The 19,077-nt window shown below is 44.4% G+C and overlaps 1 protein-coding gene across 1 annotated transcript in view; it reads left to right on the top strand.

Moving 5' to 3' along the window:
- The window catches only part of LOC137674559 (amine oxidase [flavin-containing] A-like), a 44,974-nt gene that overhangs the window by 9,988 nt on the left and 15,909 nt on the right, over window positions 1–19,077 (top strand). Inside the window, exons 2-5 of the mRNA XM_068420019.1 lie at window positions 2,155–2,249; window positions 4,782–4,919; window positions 16,147–16,251; window positions 17,512–17,603. Of these exons, the coding sequence (XP_068276120.1) occupies window positions 2,155–2,249; window positions 4,782–4,919; window positions 16,147–16,251; window positions 17,512–17,603 (430 nt within the window). The remainder of the gene's footprint in view (window positions 1–2,154; window positions 2,250–4,781; window positions 4,920–16,146; window positions 16,252–17,511; window positions 17,604–19,077) is intronic.

Below are 19,077 nucleotides of genomic sequence, written 5' to 3'. Positions count from 1 at the left end.
ATCAACATATTTTGCATTGTTTTCATTTCTGAGCTGGGCCCTCTCCCAGTTGCCAGTAAGCCATCACTGTCCCAATGTATCTCTTGCCCTTTCCCAGTCTCTGTATCTCTGAAGCTTTTTTTTTTTTTTTTTTTGATCAGTGACACTTGGGTTAACAATAATGAAACTAAAAACCTGTAAGACTGGAGTGCAAGAAGTACAGTTTAACAAGCAAACAGGTTAGAGAACATCAGTCACATTACCACATGTTCTTCGTCCTTTAGCAGTCCTTCTTTACTTGGATATATCATATAATTAAGCTATAAACCAGCATTAAGCTTAATTTCCAACCCAGTCCAGTGCAACCATTATTCTTCCTGAACAGCTGTGGTGTGAATACAGCATGAAATGATGGTCTTAGGCAGTGAGGATTTGCGTACAATTTTTTTTTTTTAAACCTAGGCCAGATTTTTCACCTCTTCATATTCCATAGGGTAACACATGAATACACTGTGCATTTTTTCAAGACTTGTGTGTCTACAGTAAACTTTCTTATAAAAGGATTACCCACTCGTGCCTGAGTGTCCAGTGGTATTTACACGAAATAGAGAAATTCAACCTTTTATTTTAGGTATGTAGGAAATCCACTTTTTTGTAACAAAAACCACTGTATATTTTGAAAAATCATTTTTCCTCATATAAAAAAATATTTGTAAGAAAATATTTATTTGTGTTTGCATGCAAGCACTGTAGTTTGTGTTTCCAACATTATAGACTTGTGTCTTCTATGTTTATGTTGAGGAAGGAGAGAACATCATCACTGAAACGATTAAAGAATTATCTGTAAAAAAATTGCAAAATGTTCTCTATAGACTTTCATGCAGGAAAAAAAATGATCAAAAACTACTGAAAGAAATCAGATCAGTTTGTAAGATGTTCACTCCACTGACAAATGGCTTGCATTTTTAAAAATTAGAATATTAAATAGATGGAAGAATTAAGCATACTTCTGCTCTAGCAGCACTCTAAAGGATATGGTGCAATGATGTAAAGTTATTTTTAGATGAGTATGAAAATTGCATATATAATTTTTGTCAATGTAAGACATTTGAACTTCCTTAGTTCTGGTTTCCAGTGAATGGTGTTCCACTTCCCCATTAAAAGATTATGTGCACAGAAGATTATGGGCTGTCGTTTATTGTTCTCAGAATAAATGAGTGCATTTAACACTGCCCAGAATGATTCCTCTCCTCTGGTCTTTTCAGATGTGCATTCTTTGTAGGCTCACGAACAGTTGCTTTTAATCACATTTTGAGGTAGTGTAATAAACATAAATATAATATTATTATTCCTTACTGCAGGGTATCTTGGAAGTTCTGATCAATAAGGCTGGCTTTCGTATACTCAAGGAGGGGAAACAACTCCAAAGAAACAATGCTTCAGTGCCAAATTGGCCTGCAGGGCAACGGGATAATCTGATTTTGCAAACTCATGATTGCTTTTTACAATTTCAGCTCGCATCTGTCGAAAGCAAAGAGGACCCCTGTCCTATTGAATTTTCAGTTGTCTCTAGCGTCTCCATCACAAAGTCCCATAATTCGATAATTTTTACTGAGACAACGATTCCTTTTATAATTCCATACAGCCTATTTGATTGCCATGGTCAAACTCCATTGCTTAGAAAGAATCTTGACAATGAAGCAGACTTTCTGCATGTGAAGGAGGACGGTGGATAGCAATAGAGTGGAGAGTTGATCAGTGAGAGAAGAAGTTGGAAGCCTACCTTGCTGGAACATGCCTATTTAGTATATTATTATTTCTATCACTTTAGCACTGCAAGCCACACAAGTTGGGTTCTGCCTTTCTGTGCACTGCACTAACGAAGAGTAAGATGTGTGTCCCTTAACTGAGATTTTACTGCTTTTAAAATGCCAAGATGCTAACCTGAAGGAGGAAACTTCATTCTGTGAATGCTGCTTATGGAGATGGTTATAACATGAACTAAGCAGCAGCCACATGATTTCTGTAGTAAGACACCATGAAAAGTTTCAGACCTTCTCAGGAGCTGTTGAAAACAGTATTGAAATCTCTGACCTTGAAGTGTTTGTTCAGTTTTTGACCATTAATGTGGCTGATTGCTGCCACTTGCTTTAAAGCTTTCTCTTTTTCTGGTAGGTTTGTCAGCCGCCAAATTGCTGTCTGAATCTGGCATCAATGTGGTGGTTCTCGAGGCCCGGAACAGAGTTGGAGGAAGGACGTTCACTATCAGGGTAAGTGCTTCATGAGATGCCTGACTCTCACTTGTGCTGGTCTGTGATGTTGCAAATGTCACTTCTGTCTTCAAGAAGGGCAAGAAGGAGGACCCAGGAAACTACAGGCTGGTCAACCTCAACTCAGTCCCTGGGAAGGTGGTAGAGCAGCTAATCCTAGCAGTCATCAGTCAGCACGGATTCACCAAGAGGAAGTCATGCTTGACCAACCTGTAACCTTCTATGATGAAATGACTGGCTTGGTAGATGAGGGAAGAACAGTGAATATTGTCTACCTAGACTTCAGTAATTCAACACTGTGTCCCATAAGATCCTCATAGACAAGCTGATGAGGTATGGGCTGGTTGAGCAGACAGTGGGCTGGACTGAAAACTGGCTGAACAGCCAGGTTGAGAGGGTGGTGATCAGTGGTACGAAGTCTAGTTGGAGGCCAGTAACTTCTGGTGTTAATACTGTGGGTCAATACTGTGTCCAATCCTGTTCAATATCTTCATCAATGATCTGGATGATGAAGGGACTGGAGCATCCCTTCTATGGCTGGGAGAGCTGGGACTGTTTAGCCTGGAGAAGAGAAGGCTCAGGGGGGTCTCATCAATTTATAGAGGGGAGGGCAGGGAGGGTACAAAGAGGATGGAGCCAGGCTCTTTTCAGTGGTGTCCAGTGGCAGGGCAGGAGGCAATGGGCAAAAACTGAAACACAGGAGGTTCAAACCATCTAAACAGGAAGAAACACTTTTTTACTGTGAGGGTGACTGAGCACTAGCACAGATTGCTCAGGGAGATTGTGGAGTCTCCCTCCTTGGAGATACTCAAAAGCTGTCTGGACATGGTCCTGGGCATTGGCTCTAGGGCACCTTCTAGAGCAGGAGAGGTTGAACGAGATGATGACCTCCAGAGGTCCCTCCTGACCTCAGTCATTCTGTGATTCTGTTGGGTTTGACATCATTAGCCAGGGGGCAGAGAGGGAGTAGAGTTCCCAGAGAAGACAGATGTCTCAAGTTGCTATCACTTCTGTCAAGTCAGAGCTCTGTTTGGACAGGTTGCATCGCAATATGTGCCAGTGGGCTTCTCTTGACAGGAGGTGCTTTAAAATTGGTCTGGAAGCAACTCTGAGAGCCATCAAATGGGATTTGGGTGCCTAACCAGAAATGTGTAGTGCCATTTGAGCTGCCCTAGGATACTTTGCCTGGCCTCCAGCTGCAGGTCTTCCATGGGTCCTGAGTCATATTTGTCAGCCTTGCACAGAAGTTTTGGATACCTTGGGCTGTCTAAAATGGTCTTAAACATCTGTATTAAGGTAATTGAATTCCACCCACATAGTCCACACCCTTTGTCCACAGCAGGATCTGCTCTGCCTTTAGCATTAGAGGGAAGCTATCATCTGAGACCGTAAGCACCAAATCATTTCTCCTCTCATTCCCATCTCACTTTGCGTACTGTAACAGGCATGATAACTAAGAGCCCTACAAGAAGAAGCCTGAGCAGGACCAGACATCATTACAGCTCAGACATACATTTTAACACGGCTTAAAATTATCTGCAATAACACTCCAGCGTCTAAAAATGGACCACATCTTGATTGCCATTAAAAAGAAAATGAATGAAATGATGAGTCACCAGTGCACAGGGTAATGTAATACAGACATTGTCTCTGCTTCCCACCTTGGAAGTAAGGGAGGTTTAAATTATGTCAGATGCCGTTGCTGGGGAACCAGAGGTAAACAGTGGTGTTTTAGCAGAAATCATCGTACATGAAACATGAAGCATAAACACCATCTTTCTGTGATGATGAGAATGCCTGGCTTAAAATGCTCACTCTAAACAGTGTTTAAAAGAGTTACCATCTTGGGAAATCAGCCTGCTTCTAATAGTATGCATCCCTGCAACTTTTTTGCTTTCTTCCTTCCTCCCAAGTGCTAATGATGCTGGTCTAAGGGGTGTGTGGAGCATCTTTGGTGGCAGGCATGGCTGGGGGCTGCTAGTCAGAGTGCACCAGCCTAGAGCCAAGGTGTGCCATGCTGGAAAGGAGATTACAGTCCTTGAATACTGCAGTGCTGTGCTCAGCATCCACAGCATTAAGTCTAAGCAGATATCTACAGAGAGAAGACATGCCTTGGCACTGGAGATAGGTAGTTTCAACTTGAGAAAGGTTTTGCAGTGATAAGAAAAGTAAGATTGTGAATTGTGGAAAAAGTGGGTTTAGGCTTTTAAGTGTTGATTTGGTGGTGTGTTTCTTCATATTCTCATGTCTTTTATGAGACTAAAAAGCCAATATTGAAAACCACAGTGCAATTTAAACAAAAGTTAAACCCAATTGCACACACGTGTGTGGTGGAGTGAAGACACTCTGATCTCTGTGTGCCTGTTGTTACAGAGCTCAATACTGCCTACTTTTAAGTCAGTCAGTACGCATTTTCTCCTGTGCATGTAGTTGCAGTGCTAGTCAGTATGGAATAATTCTTCCTGCTTCTAGATGTTTGTATTGAGAAGCTTTCTGCACAGCTTCTAATTCCTGTGTTCTTTCTTTTGACAGAACAATCAAGTTAATTACGTAGATGTTGGTGGATCATATGTGGGACCTACCCAAAACCGGATTCTCCGACTGGCAAAAGAGCTGGGTATTGAGACCTATAAAGTGAATGTCGAGGGCCATGCCATCCATTATAAGAGGGTAAGTATTGCATCTTTCATGTTCAGATACCTGAAGGTAACACTGAGCTTTGGAAATTACTGACAGTCATTAAGGGGGTTTCATTTAAAGCTTGCTTTTAGTAATCCAGTAAGCACCTGTCTGAAGTGTTGCTATTCTGTTTTAATTTGTTGGCAGTGGGATCAATGGTTCTTGTTTTCTTTTGAAAAGTGTTCAGAAAATGGGACTGACATATACTTTTAACATATACTCTAAAGAATTTTTGCTTGAAATTTCAGAAAATTCTAGTTCTGAAATGCAAGCCAAATTTAAATAAGAAAAAATATAATACTGTTAGATAATATTGAATGACAATATTAGGCAACAGTGTTATGGGACTGGTCTGGTAGTAGTACAATGTATTTGCCCCACTTATGTAATTAGATTCATATGAGATCCCTCCCAGTCCCTCAGCATGGGATTCATCTTACTTACAAATAGATGTCTGGAAGTTGAACATCTAATTTGAGACTCATTGAGATTCCCTCTCTAGCTAATGGTGAGAAACAGGCACCTCCCAATGTTCTCTGTAAGCTTCATGTCTGAGACGTGGGGCAGCGGGAGTCCAGATGGCCCCTATTGAGTAGGTAGTGGTGTGGCTAAAGTGAACTGGAATGAAACCTGCCATCAGAGCAGCCCTTGTCTTGATCTTTAGCCCACTGCGTTTTAGCTCAGATCCTAGTCAGTACCTACTGCCAAAACCACTGCAGAGGGAGAGCGGTAGGGAGAGGGATGAAGAGAAGCCTAAGATCCATAGGTGTGAGGTAGAAATATTTATCTCCATAACTCAGAAACTCCTTTACTTTCCAAAGACCATCACTTTTTAATTTTTTAATATCCTTTAGTTTTAGTACTTCCCAGACTCTGGCAGAACAAGGCTTGAAGCCTATATGAGTCAGAGGTGACATACTTAATAGGGGCAAGGCTATGTGATGGATCCTTAACTGGTTTCATTTCTATTATCTTCCCACTTTTTCTTCCGAGAATTAGAGCAATGCATTCATGCTGCAAAGTTTTATAGTCTGGTTCTGTCCTTATTGGGCAGATTCATGCCATGATCATAAAATAGTCACATCTTAAACAATTGCATAGCCACTGTCTAATACTCAAAAAAAAAATTAATTGCACCACCTGGTATAAAGTTGATGTAATTCTACTGCAAGTGGGCTGGGCTGATTTGTACCAGCTGAATGTTTGGCCCACTCTATTTAAGGTCAGACATGGATCTCTTAGCATCTTAAAAGGCACTTATCTTCTGTATGTTAAATAAAAGACTCTAATGGGTTACATGAATTTGAGCCCTTAATCCATTTTGACACTGAAGCTGCAGGTTTCTTTTTGTTCCACATTGCATTATGCATGTCCTTGCTAATGACCACGTAATTTCATAAGTTTCTTTGAAGTGGAAGCATATTCATAAGGAAGAGTCAGCATTACGAGCTGTTCAGCTGGATCACAGGCTGTGGATCAATTCTAGATTTGGCATCGTGGTCCTGCCGAGCTAACCAGGGTCCCCAAGGGAGGTGTAGTTGTTGGAACACAGTAACAGCAAAGGGGCTTTAAGGTCTCCCAGCATGGATAGACTTAAGCACTGGATAAATAATAATGGTGCATTTCCTCCAGCAGATCTCATTCCTCCCACATCTTCTTCCCATGAATTGCAGGCCTTTTGTTTTCTTTTCTTTCCCTAAGGTATTCCACTGCTTTTTCTTCTTACTCTTTCCATGAGACCTCGTGTAGTCACCGTGCTCTTTGTTTTAGCGTTCTATTGTTGCACACTCTCTTACATCCCACTTCTACAAACAGCCTATTGAAAACAAACTGTGCAGTCCTGGCTATTGGCTGGGTTGGAGAGTGCTCAGGGACCTCAGGGCTTGTATGTTTTACCTACCCTCTACACACTGTTATCACGCTGTGGTGGTGAGCTAGCCAGGTCAGGATTTGTGCTCTCCTGGCTATAGGTGCACCCCTCGTATTCATTAAAGATGTTCCAGGAACTCAAGCACCTGTGGTATTTTCTAGATGATGGAAAACGTGTTAGCAAAGAGATAATTTGATATTAAATGATCACTGCCTCAGAAATTAAATATTAATCTGAAAGATGGATGTGTTCAGCTCCTTGGGCTAAAATGCTGTCAGCCGTAGGCCAGCTGCTGCCTTTCAGGTTTGAAAAGTATGACTAAAACTTTTCTCCTTCCCTCTCATCTGCTATTTCCATCAGCTGATGGCAGTCGGGGAGCATGTAGCTAGGGCCAGACAGGAAGGTCTCTTCCCAAGGGCATTTCTCCAAAGTCTGCAATGCTGTGCAGTTTTGTCAGAGGCGAGAGGGAGAGTGTTTTGAGGAATGACTAAAGGTAGCTTTAGATTTTGTTGTGACAGTCATTCAACCGTATATAATCCCCAGCATCTTCAGATTAAGAGATTTTTAGTCTTTTGTTTGCCATGCTAATCAGCTAAGTTTGGCTCTTTCTGAAGGTTTCCAGGATGCTGTTTGGATTGAGTTAGGGGAAAGTGGGGAAATGGTTTATCCTAGCAGCAGAAGCAGCCAAGGGAAAGTGGAAATCCCCAGAGGGATTTGATGAGCTTCTTTGCTCTGAAAGGAATTTTTCCCATATGTGCACGGAAAAACTCCACGTACCGCAAGCTTTAAAAAACACGTTGCTTCATGTGGGCAGGTTTCCTTTGTAGTTACAGTTTATTTGAAAAATCCAAATATGTAACTATTGTTTATCTTTTTTTTTTTTTGTTTGTTCATTCTTTCCCATGGTAACATGGACTGCTTTGGTATCAATCAGGAATTTGTATCCTGTCATCGTAAATCTGTAACTTCAAGCTGTAGATTTTGTTACGAGCCCCAGACTTTCTTTCCAGCCGATTGTTCTGTGGCTACTGTCCCGTAATTCATTAAGAATGCTTTAGGACTGAGAAAAGGCAGATGGGCTGGAGTTCTTCCTTCCCAGAAGATGCAGATAGCTTTTTATATTTACAGAGGTCCTTGAAGGTCGTGCTGTGCTTGTTTTCACCTTCTCTTTAGTAGAGGACCCTAGAAAGTAAAGGCATTAGGGCCTTGGTGTGCTATTAACCTTCTCATATAGCTGCAGTCCTCTAATATCTGGCTGCAGCACCTGGCTCCAGTATACATAACATTAGTAAATAAGGACTCTTTCTGCTTATTTGTTTGTTTATGATTTTCAGAGCAAGGTAACACTTGACAAAAGATGAGCATTTGTATGCAATGCTTCAGACTGGCCATCTAGTCTTTCCTTTCCTTCATCTAGCTTTAAGATTAAGAGATTAGGGTGCAGCAAGACTAAGTCTGCAGATAGCTGTAAATCTGCAGTTCGGACATGGGAATTGCAGACAGTCCAAGGCACTGCAGTGCTTGCAAGGCTAGGCCTGCTGGAGATACTGAGCAGGGAGGGATGCCCACCTGAGGGCTCACACCACAGGGAGCTTCTGCTCTAGCTGTATGCACTGTGCACGGCCCAAGGCCAACAGCAATCCCTGCCCTGGGGCGCAAGGGCTGCTCCTTCTGTGCTTCCTGATATGTAGCTCATCCTCAGCACAGAGGGCAGGAGCCAGACGTGCCTTTCTCACGACTGGCAAAATTGTCTGCTCCTCTTTGAAACTTGGGGTGGTGACACAGTGGGGTGGCGTCACTGTGGGGTGACTTGGTCTTAATTCCTGTAGTTACGGCTACAAGCCACTGTGTAGTCCTGGGCACTGAAAAGACAGACCTTGCAGAGAACATAGAATCACAGAATCAATCAAGTTGGAAGAGACCTCTGGGATTATCGAGTCCAACCATTGCCCTGACACCACCATGTCAACTAGACCATGGCACTAAGTGCCATGTCCAGTCTTTTCTTAAACACATCCAGAGATGGTGACTCCACCACCTCCCTGGGCAGCCCATTCCAATGTCTAATGACCCTTTCTGAAAATAAATGTTTCCTAATGTCCAACCTGAACCTCCCCTGGCGAAGCCTGAGGCTATGTCCTCTTGTCCTATCGCTAGTTGCCTGGGAGAAAAGGCCGACTCCCACTCCACTAAAACCTCCCTTCAGGTAGTTGTAGACTGCACTAAGGTCACCTCTGAGCCTCCTCTTCTCCAGGCTAAACAACCCCAGCTCCCTCAGCCGTTCCTCATAGGTCAGACCCTCCAGACCCTTCACCAGCTTGGTCGCCCTCCTTTGGACTCGCTCCAACACCTCAACGTCTTTCTTGAAGTGCGGGGCCCAGAACTGGACACAGTATTCAAGGTGCAGCCTCACCAGTGACGAGTACAGAGGGACGATCACTTCCCTAGACCGACTGGCTACACTAATCTTAATAGAGGCCAGGATGCCATTGGCCTTCTTGGCCACCTGGGCACACTGCTGGCTCATGTTTAGCTGGCTGTCGATCAGCACCCCCAGGTCTCTTTCTGCCGGGCCGCTTTCTAACCACTCTTCCTCCGGCCTGTAGCGTTGCATGGGGTTGTTGTGGCCAAAGTGTAAGACCCAGCGCTTGTTCTCGTTGAACCTCATGCCGTTGGTCTCGGCCCACCTATCTAACCTGTCCAGATTCCTCTGTAGGGCCTTCCTACCCTCCTGCAGATCGACACTCCCACCCAGCTTGGTGTCATCTGCAAATTTACCGAGGGTGCACTCAATCCCTACGTCTAGATCATCTATAAAGATATTGAACAGCACCGGCCCCAAAACTGAGCCCTGGGGACCAGCCGCCAGTTGGATTTTGCCCCATTCACCACCACTCTCTCGGCTCGGCCATCCAGCCAGTTTTTAACCCATTTAAGAGTCCACCCATCCAAGCCCCGGGCAGCTAGTTTGTCTAGGAGGATGCTGTGGGAGACAGTGTCAAACGCCTTACTGAAGTCTAGATAGACTACATCCACAGCCCTGCCCTCATCTACTAAGCGGGTCACTTTGTCATAGAAGGAGATCGGGGTTGGTCAAGCAGGACCTGCCTTTCATGAATCCATGTTGGCTGGCCCCGATGCCCCAATTGTCCTGCATGTGCCATGTAATGGCACTCAGGATGATCTGTTCCATCACCTTGCCTGGCACCGAGGTCAGACTGACAGGCTTATAGTTCTGTGGATCATCCTTCCGGCACTTCTTGTAGATGGGCGTTACATTTGCTAATTTCCAGTCAGCTGAAACTTCTCCAGCTAACCAGGACTTCTGGTAGATAATCGAGAGTGGTTTGGCAAGTTCGTTTGCCAGTTCCTTCATTACTCTGGGATGAATCCTATCCAGGCCCATAGCCTTGTGGGTGTCCAATTGGCACAGCAGGTCACTAACCGTCTCCTCCTGGATTACGGGAGGTTCACACAGCCCCCCGTCCTTAACTTCAGGCTCTGGGGGCTGAGTCTTCTGAGGACAACCGGTCTTGACATTAAAGACCGAGGCAAAGAAGGCATTGAGCACCTCTGCCTTTTCCTCATCCCCTGACACTACACTACCCTCCTCATTCAGCAAGTGGTGGAGGCTCTCCTTGACCCTCCTTTTGCTGTTAATGTATTTGTAGAAACTTTTTTTGTTATCTTTGACCGTAGCAGCCAAATCAAGCTCTAATTGAGCTTTGGCCCTTCTAATCTTCTCCCTACATGACCTGGCAACATCCCTATAGACCTCCCAAGTTACCTGACCCTTCTTCCAGAGCAAATAGGCTCTCTTTTTTTCCTCAAATTCTAGCCTAAGTTCTCTGTTTAACCAGGCCGGTCTTTTTCCCCGACGGCTTGTCTTCCTACACACCGGGACAGCCTGTTCCTGAATATTTAGCAATTCCTTTTTAAAGCAAGTCTAGCCTTCCTGGACTCCTTTGCCCTTCAGGACCAACTCCCAAGGAACTCTGTCCACCAACCTCTTAAACAGACTAAAGTCTGCCTTCCGGAAATCTAAGGCAGAAGTTCTGCTCTTGCCCCTCCTTACTTCCCCCACTATCGAAAACTCTAACATTTCGTGGCCGCTATTCCCAAGACGGCCACCAACCTCACATCTCCCACTAGTCCTTCTCTGTTCACAAACAACAGGTCAAGCAGGGCCCCTCCTCTAGTGGGCTCATTTACCACTTGTATGAGGAAGTTGTCCTCCACACATTCTAGGAACCTCCTAGATTGCTTCCTCTCTGCCATGTTGTATTTTCAGCAGACATCCGGCAAGTTGAAGTCGTCCACGAGTACAAGGGCTGGCGACCAGGCAGCTTCTGACAGCTGCTTGTAAAATGCCTTGTCTGCCTGCTCATCCTGCTTGAGTGGTATATAACAGACTCCCACCGTAATGTCCGCCCTGCCGACCTTCCCCCTGATCTTTACCCATAGACATTCAACCTTGTCATCCTCATCATCTTCCTCAATTTTGACACAATCCAAGCACTCCCTAACATACAACGCTACCCCACCGCCTCTCCTGCTTCGCCTGTCTCTCTTAAAGAGCTTATAGCCATCCATAGCAGCACTCCAGTCATGAGAGTCATCCCACCACATTTCTGTGTTGGCAACCACATCATAACCTTCTACAGTGTACAGTGGCTTCTAGCTCTTCCTGTTTGTTGCCCATACTGTGTGCATTGGTGTAAATGCACTAACGGTCTTGCCCCCGATGCAGGCCTGTCGCTCCTAGGTTCATTTGTGGTTGCCCTGATCTTATCCCCCTCCCCCATCAAACCTAGTTTAGAGACCTCTTGATCAGCCCTGCCAGCTTCTGGGCCATAACCCTTTTCCCCTTCATACTCAGCTGTTCCCCATCCGGCATAAGCAGGCCTGGTGCTGTGAAAGCCACCCTGTGGTCAAAGAACCCAAAATCCTACCTATGACACCAGTCTCTTAGCCACATATTAATCTGTTGTATTTTCATAGTCCTTTCCCTATTTTCACCTAACACCGAAGGAATTGAGGAGAATATAACCTGTGCACCTACCCCCTTCACCAAACGCCCCAGGGCCCTGAAGTCCCTTTTGATTGCCCTGGGACTTCTCCCTTCAATCTCATCCCTACCCACCTGGAATACTAATAGAGGGTAGTAGTCAGAGGGCCTCACCAGTTCAGGAAGCCTCCTGGCAACATCCCTTACCCGAGCCCCAGGGAGGCAGCAGACTTCCCTGTGCCCCAGGGAGGCAGCAGACTTCCCTGTGAGTTGGGTCTGGCCTGCATATGGGGCCCTCCGTTCCCCGTAGCAGGGAGTCACCTGCAACAATTACTTTTATTTTCTCCTTTTTGGAGCTGGTTGCAACCCTCCTAGTTGGTTGCTTCTGTTTACGTAGCCCCTTAGAAGGTCCTTCACATAGATTCGTGTCTTCCTGACGCTCAGGAAGATGCTCAGGTTTCAGCACCTCATACCTATTTTGCAGGGGGATGTGGGGAGGGGAGGAAGGCCGGGATGGGGTTCGCCTACCACCCTGAGCAGGGACCTGCCTCCATTCCCCCCCATCCCCGAGGTCTCCTTCTGCTCCTTGTGGAGGAGGAAGAGGACCCTCCACTACCCAGGGAGCATTAGGCCTGTCCATTTTCCCCAGGGCAGGCAGGGAACAGCACTGCCCGCCAACCTCTTCCTGGGATGCTCTTGTACTCCTTAACCTTTCCACCTCCTCCTTGAGTTGCGCCACCAAGGAGATCAGGTCATCAACCTGTTCACACCTCACACCTCACACAGGTGACATCTCCATTACCCTCGAGTGCCAGGCTCTGGCACTCCCTGCAGCTTGCCACGTGGACCTCTGCATGCTTCCGCGGCAGGTCCGTTTGCGTTGCCATGTCCTTTCTGGCACCCGCAGAGGACTTAGAGCCCTGCTGAGTGGAAACCATTCCTGGACTGTCCTCTTGCCCCGATGGGAGGGAGACCGCACCTTCCTGCTCACCTAGCCTGCTCGCCCTGCCTGCATGAACTGCGCAATCTGAACATCTCTCTCTGCTGCCTTCTTTCTAACCACTGAACTACAGTGCTTGGGGATATTGTTTCCTTTGGATTGGTGTGGGGTAACTAATCCAGGCAGGCAGCAGGACTCAAATGTGAGGTCTGCAGGAAAGCATTTGACACACCAGGAAATGAAAAAAAAAGTTAGATAAACTCTGTGGGTCAGTCAAGCAGCCTTGTGTTAGCATGGGAACAAAGCCAGTAGATTATTTGCCTTTCGGTTAAGAAAACAGTAGTTCTCAAAATAATACACCCAGAACACTATAAACTTGTTTAGAAATGGAATATTGCAAGACCATGCCTGCTTGCAGTGAGCTTCTCTGTGAAACATGTAGCCAGAGCTCTTCTGCCTAGCAGGGAAACAATATTAAAAACTCATTTTGATAACTTACCAGCTCCAGGTCATTTGCAGTAGATTTATTCCCTGCTGTGGAGGTACTTGCGCAAGAGAGAGGGTTGAAAAACTGATGTGGGTAAGGCTGTTTGGTGCTCTCTGATGGGCAATGGGAATTTCTCTCCTGGAATTTGTTAGAATTGGACTTTGCTCTGATCAGCTTCCACCTATTATCGGTCCAGCCCCCCTGCACAAGGAGTTAGTGTGCCTGTGAGCTATTTCAGGCTCCTGAATTCAGTCTCAGCCTCTTCCAGGTCTCTTAGCACTGTTGTATTTTTCCAGCTTTTCCTGCCCTTGGTCTTTCTCCAGTCTTACTGAAGTTATGGTTTTTTGCATGCAAAAGAGAGCAGCAAGTAATGCAACTTTAGGCTGTGTTATCAGTTGGCATTTCTTAGTTCTCAGGGGATAAAATGTGTTTTCCCATTGATCTTCCTGGGCTAAGCCATTGACCAAAGATGTGGGGATAATATTATTTTCAGATCAGTAGTGAAAGGGTAGTTCTTTTTTCAACTAGCAGGTAAGTGAATATCCAGTTTGATACATGTCATACCAGTAGCTAAGGCTGTAAGATTTCTTGATCAGTCGTCAGCAGTTTGTGGTCATGGTGGTCTAAAGCTAGTATAAAGGTGGAAAATTTGGAGGAAAATATTAGGTAGGCGGGCAGTGGGCAGGTTCTCTCACCAATTGCCCCATCTGCAGCAATCAGGATAGTTTGGGAGTTCCTGAACTTGTAGGTGCTGATCACAGTAGTTAATCCTGGGAGTTGGAAAAGGTGCTTTGGTGCAAACCTCATCATAGAGTTACTGAGCAAGACTTTTCTTGGGCTGTTGTTTCCAGCAATATAAGGAGCAGGTTTGGCTGAAAACGAGAGGAGTAGAGGAGCCTTAGAAGTTGTTACTTTTTTGACTTTCTTTTTAAATAAGTCTTTCTTTTTTTTGAGTTAAGTAAGCCAAGGATAGGTATTTGCAAGTTACAGCACTTGGTAGAAGCACAGTCACTTATCGAAAAGCTATCTCAAAAGAGGTCTTACTGAATGGTGAAAAACTTTGGGAAGTTTTCCCTGCTAATCCTGAACAGTGGGCTTATCTTTTCTCTTTGTTCCCTTGCAATATGGACATGACAGAACTTCAGTAATAACTTATCTTCGCCTGATGTTGGATGGCCTGACAGCATTGCACCTCATCTCTCCTTAAGGGCAGGATTATTGGAGTTAAAGCATGTCAAGGAAGACACATTAATGGCACCTGCATTCCTGACCAGAATAAAAAGTCTAGCAATAAATGAACTTTGAAGGAGCAGTATTTGATGATCTTTTTGAAAAACAAAATGTTGTGCAATAAGAAGAAAATTATTAGTAATTTATTACTGCTTTTATCAGGATTTCCTTGTTTGATACAGCATTGGTTTATGACAGTAAAAGCTGTAGCATGCACTATATCACTTTGCATGCATTTTTTGGTCTGCTTTTATGTGGCTGAACACATAAAAGCAGAGAGAAAGCATGAAAAATCATACTCATGGAAAAGGAAGAGGCAGTGTCATGCGGAGCATTCCATTGTACCTGCCCTAGGGATGACAAAAGTTGACCAAAATGTGGGAGTTTAGCTTTTTTACTGCTTTTTCCAAGTCTGAAAGCTCACTATGGCCTTCGAGTTTCATCTTGTACCTTTTATTTTTGTTATGGTCTTTGAACAGAAATGTTCTGAGGAATATCAGAAATCCGTATGTATTTACGCACACGCACACAATTATCAGTGGGGAAGACCAATAAATTCTCTCTCGCCGAGTATGGGGAAGGGGCATTTGGCTCCTGCTTTGTGTCCCTCTGAGGTCCCTGGGTCACCATCTCATTCTTTTGCAGCACTGCAGCCTCTTGCTTGGTCTGTGACTCCCACCTGCCAGGGGCAATGGGCTGGCATGGTGTACATTGCATGGAAAAGTGTATTGCACACAGCTTAGCACCACAGCTCCTACCTATCATGGTCCAGCGTGTTCACTGCATTCTGCCATGTGACATCATGCAAACTTTTAACACACCTGGAAGAGCAAACATTTAAGAGGTCTGATGAGAAATTTGCCATTGACTTACATGGGGGAAGGTTCAAAGCAATTTAATAAGATAAAATGTTGGCTGCTTATCCAGTCCTCTTCCAGATTAGTTATCACAAAGAGCCAGCTGCTGTTAGATTGTTTCGCTTATCATTACATCACAGGATTATCTGAAACAGTCTGTATTCCTGTTGCAGCTGTGTGTCATACACATTGTAAGTACTGATAGCATTTTTGCAAGTGTACAAAATTTTTCTCCCTGCAACCAAAAACTTTCTTTTTGGCATTTTTTTTTTTTTTTTAGGCTAGGTTTCTCCCAAGGTACTTGGCATAATAAAGAGGTACGTTTGCTTTTTATAGGTGAGGTGTACCATAAAGGATCTTAGATAGTTTAAAAGTTTAAAAAGCATGCGATTTTAGATGCATGCAAATTTTAGAATGCACATTTCAGCAGGCAGGCAAACATTAGATTCATTCGTATGTAATAATGAAGAATGCTTAGGAACAAGTCATACTACCTCCCTGGCCATTGCTTGAGTCTCCTTAGCCCAGAATTTGACAACCTGCTCAAAAGAAATGTACCCCTCCCCATCCTCTCTGAATTAAAAAAAAAAAAGTGGTATTGTCCTTTTTAATGTCAGCTTAACTGTTTTTTCCCCTCATACTTAGCTTCAAGCATCGCATTGCTTACATGCATATGCAGGAAAAAAAAAAAAGAAAAAAGAAAAAATAGCTGGGTCTTTTGGGGCAAAAGGTCAACCATGTGATGACTTTGAGAATTTTGTGTTCTTGAGTAATGAAGATACACTCTGTTGTGTTTCAGTTTCTTATGTTCTTATGTGTATTTTAGGGAAAGTCATGCTATTTCACGGGTATTTCCCCTTCAACGTGGAATCCCTTAGTTTATCTGGATTACAATAACTTCTGGAGGACCATGGACAAAATGGGAAAAGAGGTAGGCTGCGTAAATTGCATCTGTTTCCTACAATGCTTATGTCACTATGAGTATATCTGGTTTGGTTTTGTTTTTTGATTTGTTTTGGCAGGCTTTTTTATTGCTTCTTCAATACAAAAACAAACAAAAAAACCCCACAAAACAAAAAACATCCATCAGGAAAGATGTCTGTGTTGCCCAGGAACTGTCAGAAATAACAGGGCATCCTCACTGAGAGGGGAGTTGGACTAGATGACCTTTAAAAGTCCCTTCCAACCCAAGTCATTCTATGATTCTATGAGAGGGCACAAAAAGATCTGGAGGTATCTAAGATATCTGAAAAAAAATGAGCTTGAATCTCAGTGTATGTGCTTTCTCATACCAGGGAAAACCATTCCACGAGCTGGGAGATGAGAAGCGTTTTTCCCCTTCCCCTGTGACAGCCTTTTTGAGTAAGGATGATTCTTTTTTGTAGCTGCCTAAGCTGGGGTCCAGTTTGGCTTCATAGTAATTTTATTTCTAAAATTCTTAAGCAGTAAATGCCTTCAAAATTCAAGCAGTACAACTGCAGATCTTGCTGTGTGAAAAAAGTAGCCCCTGGCACGTTATGCTGTCTTTCAGATATTTATCAGTTGCCTTATAATCTGGCTACAAACCAGGGGCCCTACCTTACAATAACCTTCAAGCATAACTAAATGTTTTCCTGCAGAGTTCATCAGGTTTATGTGGTTTTGCAGAATCAAATTTGTACATGATACTACACATTTTTTTATCAAATATATATTTTTTTAAAGATTCGAATATATGATAGTGTCCTCACATGCCATGGTACTTACATGCAATGGATTATTATTAAGAATTTAGCTGTCTAAAAATAATTTAATAGTACCTAGACGTTTTGCCTTTGGATACCTATGTTGTAACTGACTGAATCTCTGACTGGAGAAAGAATTTTTCCCTCAGCTGTTAGAGGACACCAAGACAGCTAAATTCAGATAGACACCTCACTTCTGGATGACTAAAGGCCAGATGAGTCCCAACATATGGATATAGTTCATTGGTCAGACAAAGCCAGATTTGGTGGTCATGGTACAATTCATGCCCAAAGGTATGAATGGAAACTATTCCATTTAGTGAATTTATTCCAAATTTACAGCCATGTGCAGGGGACAAAAGCAACTCCTGTCCAACATACCAGTCAACTCTGTGCTACTAACTAGCTATGACCAGGCAATGATATAGTACTGAATAATTTCTTGAATATTTTGCCTCTGTCTCCAGATTCCTCTTGAAGCACCATGGGATGCTCCGCATGCTGAAGAATGGGACAAAATGACCATGAAAGAGCTGATAAATAAGATCTGCTGGACCAAGTACATAACTCTTTATTCACTTTGAACTCTAGCTGCAGAATGATACTGGCTCCCTGGCAAATTCTGGGATACAGCTGAGCACAGGAAGTGAGAGAGCAGGAGGTGTTTGAGATGAGGCTGGTCTTTGTGATGGGCTGTTGTCAGGCAGTGGGTGAGGGCCTTTGTAGGATAAAGTGGTACGCAGAGCTTGGGGTGAGTGGCAGGTGGGATTAAAGGTGCTGGGGATACCTGGGTTTTGCCTCAGCAGTCCCACGCACATGAGAGTGATGGCGTGAACTCTTCTCACCGTACTTTCACTTCACTCAGTTGGAAAACATGTGCCTTTGTCTTTAGGAAAAGCAGCATGTAAATAAAACTCTGCTTTGTAGGTATGAATAAAGGTCACTTGCAGGCACAGAAATGGAGGCAGAAGGAGGTGAGGGGGCTTCCCCATCCCCATGGTAGGCTAGGAGCTGAGGAGTGATTTCCTCTGACTCAGCTATGTCCTCTCCTGCACAGTTATCATATGTGTCTGCTTTTACTGCGAGAGCTGCCTCATGTACCATGGAGCAGGCAGTTGCCACTGGCACATCGGAGAGCGGCACGCCATGCCAGAAAGCAGCTGCTTTCCAGTGGTTGCTCAATGGATGGGGCAGCACAAGACCCAAGCAGGGGGGACTGAGCAGCTGTTGGCTCTGGAAACTCTGGAGAAGTTCAAATGCTGCTCCTTGTTTCAGCAGTAGCGCCTGCTGGGCCTCTGAAACCCTTGGAGGGCAACAAGGCAGCCACGGCAACCTTACTTCTTGCCTTTCATCTCCCTGGCTGATTTGTGCTTGAGCCTGGTTGGGAGCTCAGTGTTCATCCCAGCAAGCCTGTTGCTGCACTTGCTCAGCTCTGCCCATTGCAGTGCACCCTCCGTCTGCTCCTGGGAAGCTGTCCTTGAATGCCAGCCAACTCTCCTGGGCCTCTTTGCCCTACAGGGTAGTTTCCCATGAGATGCTGCCAAGCAGGTCCTTGAGGAGGATAAAATCTGCTCTTCCAAAATCCAGGGTTGCAGTTCTGCTGTCTGTCCTACTCCTCTCAGGATCTTAAACTCCACAGTCTCATGGCCACTGCAGCCAAGTCTGCCCTTTAGCTTTGCAGCATTCAACAGATCTTCCTTGTTTGTGAGTAGCAGGTCCAACAGAGTATCAACCTTATTTGGTAGGAAGAGGGCCCAAGGTGATACATTGCCTAGAAAATGACCAGTGTGTTTTATATGTCTACGAGGGACCACACTGTACAAATAAAAAAGGCACAGTGTTCAATATGGGATGACGACAACTGGAAATACTCTTTTCCTTCTTTCCTTTTTCAATTAATTCTCTTTATAAGGCAAAGAGAAATGTGCTTATATGAGCACTTGTATCCCTGCTTGCTGTGCTGACCCCTGTGCTATTCTGTAACGCTCTCCTCCCTTGCATTCAGCGTCTTTTATTTGTGCGGCTGTGCTCTG

Source organism: Nyctibius grandis, chromosome 2 (genome assembly GCF_013368605.1).
Source record: "Nyctibius grandis isolate bNycGra1 chromosome 2, bNycGra1.pri, whole genome shotgun sequence".
NCBI lineage: Eukaryota > Metazoa > Chordata > Aves > Nyctibiiformes > Nyctibiidae > Nyctibius > Nyctibius grandis.
Note: the sequence above shows the minus strand (reverse complement) of the source record. Positions and strands in the feature narration are given on the sequence as shown.